This window comes from Dryas octopetala, chromosome 8 (genome assembly GCF_963921425.1).
Source record: "Dryas octopetala chromosome 8, drDryOcto1.1, whole genome shotgun sequence".
Taxonomy (NCBI): domain Eukaryota; kingdom Viridiplantae; phylum Streptophyta; class Magnoliopsida; order Rosales; family Rosaceae; genus Dryas; species Dryas octopetala.
This window is the reverse complement of record NC_141373.1, coordinates 7,773,458-7,782,252: the sequence shown is the minus strand read 5'-3', so window position 1 is coordinate 7,782,252 and position 8,795 is coordinate 7,773,458. Positions and strand designations below refer to the sequence as shown.

The following is an 8,795-nucleotide window of genomic DNA, read 5'->3' as shown; positions in this document are numbered from 1 at the left end:
TATTGATATTAGAGAGGGGTTAGGGATTTTAATCTACTCATACATTTCCTCACGTGCACCCACACATGCACACACAAATGTTATGAATCCATCGCATTAAACACACCTCTTAAGAAATTGGAAGCATGCAGAAATTTGGGGCCACCGGCAAAAACACTAAAAGAAAGGAAGGGGTAGGTTTTACTTTGTTAGGGCTCCCACGCTCACCAATCACTTACCCTTTGTTCTTGGCCTTTGGGTGGGTGCTTCCTTGCCTGCCTTGTTATTACCTCCAATCAAGGGCACCTCCATTTTCACACAGCCAACAAATTCGTGACACGTGGCTCTTTTTGTGGCCACTGCCAATGACCCCCACGTGAAGCAATGTGCAAGTTCCCATCAGGGGAACAAAGCCTTGTCATCAGATAGGTTGATCAAGATTTATTTATTTCCGGAAAATTCTGTTATACGGATACCTAAAATATATAAATATATTTTTAATTCTTGAATTTTTATGAATTTATTTTTCCATTCTATTACTAGGATATAAATTTTCTCACAATTAGATCTATTTGCATGTCATATGATGTTTATAAAATAGGTGAACTCGTATAAATAAGAGTAATGTTAACATCATCAAAATAAATTTCTAATTTTTTTTATATTAAGTGATGTGACAATGTTTTATTTGTTTATCTCTTCTTCATTTTGAATCTCATTAAAAATTCATGAAAAATAAGATAATTGCCTTGTAATTTGCTACAATTATCTGAACATAAAGTATGTGAATTTAGTATTGGGACGACTTGATTTGGGAGTTTTAAGGACGATGTTTGAGTTATGTTGAATCTTAGGCATCAATAGATGATAATAGAATATGAACCATAGGTGATAGGTTGAACATGTTTCTTACAAAATTCCTTAGTTTTATTAGCTTAGAATAAAGCTACAATAATAGGCAATAATATGTCACTCTACTTACATAAGGGTAATATAAAAACTTTACCCCTCAAATCATTAAAGCTTCTTCTAGAGACAATCAAAGCCATCCTTAACAATTACAAGGTGGAGACATTTATATATCAATATGCTAATTCTACAGTGAGAGATAGAGATCCCCATATTATAATAAAGAGGGCTGGACTCTGGAGATTGGGTTTTAGGGAGGTGAATTAAAGTTGGGGAAGGCATCTTTAATTAGTGGCCCACAAATTCTGTTTGAGGAGATTCTTTCCAAAATCTGGCTGGTAATCCATGCAGAGGAACTGGAAATGGGCTATATTGAATCCCACTTTGTGATCCCACCACTTCCCACCTGCAAAACACAAATCATAAAATATCAACAAGAGTCTTTTACATAGAGATATTCTCAACCAAAGGCTCTGGATTTTTTCAATTTTCTTGTTTTTAGACATTTAAAACTAATGTTATAATTCTGTTTGTTCTAGAATAATAGTTGGAGACTATGGCCTTTCTAATTCTAATTAAAGAAAAGAAAACTCAGGTTTTCTAATATTAGGTTTATTATGTTTTACTTTTTTGGTATTAAGTTTATTAGGTTTGATTAGCTTTTTTTTGCTCCTAAGGTATGATTAGCTTTTGTTTATTAAGTTTATTATGTTTCTGCATTCTACCTGAATTTGGTCACAAGATGGTGGACCAAAATAAGCATCTCCAGCTTGGCAAGCTCATTCCCTGGACAAGCGTGTACTCCTTTGCCAAATGGCATGAAAGTATTAGGCTTTGGAGCAACCTATTCACCCACAACCAGAAAAATAAAATATAAGAAATAAAGCAATTTTTGGCTTTCCATAGAATTTGTTTGTGTGAAGGAAAATAGAAAAATGACAAAACTGACAAAAAACAGCTGATATGAGAGATTCAGAGTCTCTCTGCTTTAAACAAACACAACCTTTCTATGCACTATGATACATACCTCAAACCTAGATGGATCAAAATTTTGAGGGTCAGAGAAGAATTCAGCATTGTGATGTATGTTCCTAAACAATGGCATCACCTTCCAACCCTTTGGTATAAGATATCCTGCATAATAAAATGGCACACAAATTAAAGATTGATAAATTTTTAAAGAAATTCATTGAAAAAAAGCCTCTTTAATACCATCCTTCTAATTAAATGGCACAGAAATTAACTTTGAGTCCTCACCTTTGTATTCTACATCAACCACAGCTTCCCTAAATGTGAAAGATATGATACTTGCCATCCTCAAGCTCTCTAATACAACCTGTAAAAATTCAGATGTACCCAGATGACTATCATTCTATTTTGTGATGCTTTTTTTTTTTTTTTTTTTTTTTTTTTTCATTTTTGAACACATGCAGGAGTAGAGTAAGTTGGGCTTACCCTATAAGTGTGTGGCATGTTCCTAATCTGTGCCCATGTCAAGGGTCTCTTACATCCTTCATTTTCTTCATATATTGCCTTCTGCTCAGCCTGCAATACCATATAACAGCTTAATATATACTAATCTTTGACATGTATAATTTGCATGAGATTTGTGAGCTTTTAATGGAATTCCTACCTTCACAGCTTGAAGAATTTTTTGGTTATCATGGAGGTATTTGAGAATCCATGTTAGAACACTAGCTGTGGTGTCCTGGGCTGCAAACAGTACTCCAATGATGTTATCTGATATTTGATCCTCAGTTAAATTTTTCCCCTTTTCATCTTGGAAATTCAGCAGATGACCCAACAGATCCTTCTGCAGCACTTTCTTTTCCTTCCTCTCGCAGATTATCTGACTTAAAATCTGACTAAGCCTTTTCCTTGCCTTTGATAATTAACCAGAAAGAATAAAAAAACAACAGGTACTGTCAGATTTTCGTATACGAAATTTTTTTCTTGTGTCATACAGTCTTACACAGTTATATTGTCAGGCTGTTGATCCAGTGATTTTTCTGTTTGAATGTGTGGACCAGACTAACAGTTTGACAATATAACGTGCAGAACATAACTCATGATATGTATTATCTTTAAAGATAGAATGTTGCTTACCAAGAGAGCTTTGTGATATGCAGTGCCGGGTATGCTTGTTGGAAAAGAATTGTAACCCTTGTCAACTATGCAGTAGTTCTCCTTGAGCTTTTCTCTATAAGTCCCATCCAACTCACCAAAGATAGCGAGAAAGCCGACATCGAAGGCGAACTGTAGAGGGACAAATGAGATCCATACATCAGAATCACTTGATCCAAACAAATTCAAGATCGAGAAGGACCCATTACAAAGGAACTTATGAGAAGCACAACACCAACAACAAAATTCTGAGGAATAAGACAAATACATTAGAACCACCAATGAGGAAACCAAGATAATCCAAAAAGACATAGCAACATGGGGCGCACAAGAGAAACATGTTGGTGTGTAAAGATTACTTAAAGTATATATAGTCTAATTAATCAACATGTTGTTGGACCAAGTTTTAGGTTAACAAATTGGTGTTTTGGAGCCAATTAAATACCAACCTTCTTCATCTCATGGTAGGTGTTAATGGCCTTCCCTCCTGCAGCCCATGACTCTAAAGCAGAAATGGCTAATGCTTCAATGTGAGGGACTAGTTTCTGCATAGTGATGGGGTTGGGGGACAGTGAGCTCTGAATGAGCTTCCTGAGAGAACTGTGGTAGTCTCCTTGGTGAAAGAACAGAGCAGAAGGGCCAATCATCTTCTCTTTGCTCTTGGGGTATGTGGGTTTGAAGAGGTGGGCATGAGTGACCAGCACAAACTTTGTGGCCTCAGGGCTTGCCAGCATGACACAAGGGCAGCCAAGTATGTGGGTTTTGAATATCTCTCCATACCTGATGAACACACATAAAAGATGAGCAACATGGAGCAAAGTTAAACCAAAATCCATGCAAAGGGAATGTTAATTTGAAGATTAATAGCATTTAGAGGGTTGGTTGGTAAATTGATTGGGAACCTTTTCTGCTTTGTGGCAAAGAATACATTTGGGTCCAGAGAGTACATTTGTAGAGTCTCTCCTATGTAAGGCCACCCCATTGAGCCTGGGGGAAGCTTGGCCTTGTGTTTGGATTTTCTCTTTTGTTTCTTTATGAAGTGGTATGATGAGAACAGAGTTAAGAAAAAGAAGAATATGTATATTAAAGTAGTAGCAATCTCCATACAAATGTTAAAACTCTCTCTCTCTCTCTCTGAATTGTCGTATGGTTTTCTGAACTATAGGAGTGTATATGCAGGAGATGGATGGTGGCTAAGGGAATCAAGTCAGTGAGAAAGAGATGGGGTGGGTTGGGGTATTTATAGAGTGGAGAAAGAGGTGGCCCTGCAAAAGACAAAAATTTAATGTGGGTTTAGGGCAAATTAATTTGCCAAGAATTAACGCTATGAATAAATCAAGGTGAATATTGTTAGCTTGGTTTATTCCCTAGCAACTTAAACTTTTGACCTCAGTTTGAACTGCGAAAAGAGACTGTACAGGCCAAAACAATATAAATTTCATGCGAGGTAACTTTTCTAATAGAGATGGCCAAAGCAAGTCATCATTGCAAAAATTCTATTATGAGGTAAGTGTTTTAAGGGGACAAATGTCCTAAGCTTTTTTGGACAATTGACCAAACATTTGGCCATTTTTACCTCTTCTTCCTCCACCTAGAAAACTACCTCAAAATTGATTTTAACCATTGTGTCTCGTCTAGTCCCTTTCAACAGTATAATAGTAGGCTAATACCGTATTGTAGTCTTGGATGCAAAAGATCCTTGCATCGAAACCTCAAATCTTTATTTTTTACATTTTTGTTAATTTGTAAAATATATCCGTCTAGAGTGAGCCTGTATTTATATATTTCTCTATTTTTATATTGATGTTGACTATTATCTAGTAATGGTTTAATGTCTAGAGATTGTCTAGTATAATTTACTCATGCCATGAGATTGAATGCTCGACGTGTACTGATTCTGCAGCTCTCATTTCAGCTTTTAAAGTGGGTAAGATTTCTATGAGGATAAGAGCATATCAGCACTCAAAATAGGAATGTACCTTCTTCTTTTTTCTTTTTTCTTTTTAAATAGGAATGTACCATCATGTTACATCTTAATAAGCCTGAACACTTAGACCATGTATTATGCATATAATATATCTTTATCAAATTTGATCAATGAATTAGTATTTAAATTGGATAGTTATAGGCTTATAGGTAATTTAATTTAATCTTCTGAAGGAAATAGCTTTTTGCCTTTTTTGGTTAAGTGAAAGAAATAGTATTTAAATTGGTTGGTTATAGCTTTGTCTTTGCAATTGGGTGATTGATAAATCATAAACGAGAGGGACTTACATGTGCCCGGGATACCACAGCTGATATCTCTCTCTCTCTCTCTCCCTCTTTCTTTTTCTCTCTCTTTTTCTATCTACCGTTATACAAGTCTGTCCCTATCTAGGGGCATGTAAGTTATTCTCATCATAACCACAATATGCATATGGATGTCACCTTGATGTACTTTTAGACAAAAGTTCAACGTGATGAGCACCACATATATATTGATCATGACATGCCAAGACATGTAAAATCTCAACCATAGAGGTTTCCCAAAATTTCTCTTGAAATGTAGATGTGGGTGGTAAAACTGAAGCAATCATCTATATTATTTGAAGGGAGAAGTTAAAAATTAAATAAAATTAAAAAAATAATTGTAAGTTTTCAGGTTAATTGCTATGTTTTCTTACACATATTAAGGTCACATTTACTTACAAAGAATAGAAGTGAAATAAATAGAAATCAGTCATATTCTATTCTAATACTGTGTTTACTTATAGTGAAAAATAAAAAAGTAAGTGGGGCTCACTCCAAATCAGAAATCACACTTCTCTTTTTCCATCAATCCAACTCATTGGGGGGACTTGGTATGTATTGATTTTCATTCCACTTAAAGTCATAGTTTCACACTAAAATTACCCTCAAACATTTTTAATAACCCCAAAATACTCATTAAGAAAATAAATTTTTGTTAACAACCCTCAAACTTCTTAGTAATTAAACTAGTTTCTATTTCGATTCATGATTATCAATAAACAGTAAATTCAAGAGTGAAAATCAATTTTATTTTCATTCTGATTTAAGATAATTAGTAAACAACTTAACGAAAATAACTCTTCTCCACTCGAATTCTCTCTCTCTCTCCCTCATTCATTCTCATTCTGATTTATTCTCTCTCATTTTCATAAGTTCGCTCTCTTTGATCTCATTCCCTCTCTTATGTAACATTAATATGCACACTAAATTATATGAGATGAGCAATTTTTAAATTCATTTTTGAAAATTGATGGGAATAAGTTTGATGAAGAATGAAGATGGTGATAAAGTGTTAGCTTTACACCGAAAAAAGTAATGGATAGAAATCATAGAATATACTATAATTTGGAGATTAAAAGATAGAATATGAATATATGATTGAAGTTAAAAAGTGTTAGAGATAGAATATTCTGAAAACATTTAATAAGTCAAATGAAGATAGAAATAGAGTTGGAAATACGGAATACCTAAAGGCAAATCTAGTTTTGCCGGCGCTTTTCTACATTGGGTGGGACCCATTTTGTATGACGGTGCATTACAGCTCATCCACTTCGAGCCGTTTGGATCTCCCCGACCTGTACAAAATCGAACGGCCAGCCTGTCAGTGGACCCCACGGAGGTCGGTGTGTGAGAACAAATGCAAATTGCAGACGTGGAAGCTTCACGAGTGCTGTGGAGGATCCACTTGAGTACCACGTACGACAACAATCAAAGGAAGAGCGAGACGTCATGTCGTATTCGCATCACTATGAAGCCAGATAGAGACAACGTGTCAAGATCTCGGTGGTCCGAGAGAGTTCGGGACGAGATGAGAAGTGACTCGTATCATATCCTACAAAATAGGCAAACAACAGTTTAGACTTTAGATTGCTTCCCCTTCTAAATTATGCAATCCGTACTTCTTTTTTTTTACTTTTCTTTCTTTCATTAGGAATTTAGGATATATCAATTTTTTTCTCTCTTTCTAATTTTAATTTACAAATCGTACAATATACCAATTTATCAATTGAACGCCAGTGCTCACTATATACTTCTTGGTGTATACATTTTCACTCACATCACATCAACATTTATGTTTCTGTTAAGTTTGGGCGTTGGAGATTAATTAGAATATGTAATTTAGTGATAATGTGATTATCAACTTTAGGTGTCTTAAATTCAAACATAAAAGTGTATAATGGGCCGAACTAGCACGAATACGGCATAATTATAATAAACAATGTACAACACAAACGTGAAATAAGTTAGGCAAAACAAGCACAACACAAGTTTATGAGTTGTCAGGTCAAACCAAAATATAACGTACACGAGTATATAACGAGTCTGAATTAACCACAACTTATTTGATATTATTATTTATTTAAAACTTTCCATTATAAAAGTTTTTGAACACACAAAATTTGATTTTTTTTTTTCAAACAAAATAATCTTAACATTTAATTATACGAAAAGAAAATAATTGACCAAGAAAACTATATGACAAAAATAATCTAAGATAATATTCGAATTAACTTTGAAAAAACAAAACAAAAACAGGTTTCTGTCTAGGCACATGCGCGGATACAAGATATGGGTTTTGACTAGGTCTCGATCATTCAAATACAACACTCTACGAGTGCGATTATTAAATAAAGGCTGAATGAGTCTAATTTTATATGGGCTGGGACGACACAAAATTATTCATTTTAACTACTCTATTCGAACCCCTATGTACACAAAAATACTAAATACTTGTGTGTATATTGTTTGCAAGTGATTACTCATATTTAGATTGCCTTACACCTAAGGAGGAACTGATTGTGAGATTTTTCTCATTTCTTAAAAAAGAAGCTTGGGATAGAAGTTGGATTTCAGGTTGCAAGTTCAATAATTAAACTAACATGTATGTCTTTTATTTTCTTTTTTTATATGCGTGAAGGGGATCAAATTAGAGTACAGAGTGGACAATTCTACAGTCCTTTCAACTGAGCTACCAAATAACTGCACCAATATAAACGTCTTAATTTGCCAATAAATGAAAGATGATATATAAATGAAAGCGTACAGTATATGTATTGGCAAAGTAATATTAGCCTATTAGCATATATCATATTTGGAAGCAAACGCACCACACGCTTGGATCCAAGAACATACTCCATTTGTTAACACAGTAGGCATCAGTCTTCTTATTTTCTCAATTTGCTCTGCTCGTTTAAGGCATGCATTCCTTCTTTCTAACAACAACAACAACAATCATAAATGCAACCATGGAATGCCTTCTTACTTAATCAGGTAGAATATCAGCTAGGACTATAAATCTCTCTAGGACACCAATTATTGTTAAGTTGGGTGCGTGTCAATTAATGGCTACCGATATTAGATGTCGGATATATATATACGACATCTAATGTAAAGCTAATTTTGTGGCACATACTTCAGCCATTTTGGGACATTGCTAATCATTTTGGCTCGATTGCTTGGCACAGTCGTGTCCTTATGATGTAGCACTCTCAGACTAATTATGAGGTGTGTTGTTGGGTGCAATATTAAACCGATGAAGTCTTTTATTAAGAGGGCTGTTATTTGCACACTCCTAAATTTTTTTTTGTACACCCTTTCTGAAAAAAAAAAAAAAATTCAAGAGAAAAGACCATTTGGCCCTTCCCTCACCCACACACCCCCATCCCCATCTCCCCCCCGTACACACCCCCTTGCTCTGTTTTTTTTCCCTCCGCCCGATCACCACCTTCCTTGCACCAGCAGCACCACCACATTCCTCGCACCACCACCACTGC

The 8,795-nt window shown here is 35.0% G+C and overlaps 1 protein-coding gene across 1 annotated transcript; it reads right to left on the bottom strand.

Annotated features, from left to right (window-relative positions):
• Positions 1-593: 593 nt before the first annotated feature.
• CYP707A4 (cytochrome P450, family 707, subfamily A, polypeptide 4) lies at positions 594-4,513 on the bottom strand. Its single transcript, XM_086253035.1, has 9 exons — positions 3,915-4,513; positions 3,462-3,792; positions 2,995-3,144; positions 2,522-2,770; positions 2,344-2,433; positions 2,146-2,224; positions 1,916-2,022; positions 1,614-1,732; positions 594-1,294 (listed from the first exon to the last, which is right to left on the bottom strand). The coding sequence occupies exons 1-9, from the start codon at positions 4,115-4,117 to the stop codon at positions 1,177-1,179; spliced, it is 1,446 nt and encodes a 481-aa protein (XP_086109161.1). The 5' UTR covers positions 4,118-4,513; the 3' UTR covers positions 594-1,176.
• Between the last annotated feature and the right edge of the window lie 4,282 nt (positions 4,514-8,795).

Excerpts from the sequence above, each read along its gene's own strand:
- CYP707A4 (XM_086253035.1), bottom strand. The coding sequence starts at position 4,117 with ATGGAGATTGCTACTACTTTAATATACATATTCTTCTTTTTCTTAACT. Across the intron at positions 2,225-2,343 it reads ACATGCCACACACTTATAGG|GTTGTATTAGAGAGCTTGAG; the intron begins GTAAGCCCAACT and ends GAATTTTTACAG. Across the intron at positions 2,023-2,145 it reads GGTTGATGTAGAATACAAAG|GATATCTTATACCAAAGGGT; the intron begins GTGAGGACTCAA and ends TTTATTATGCAG.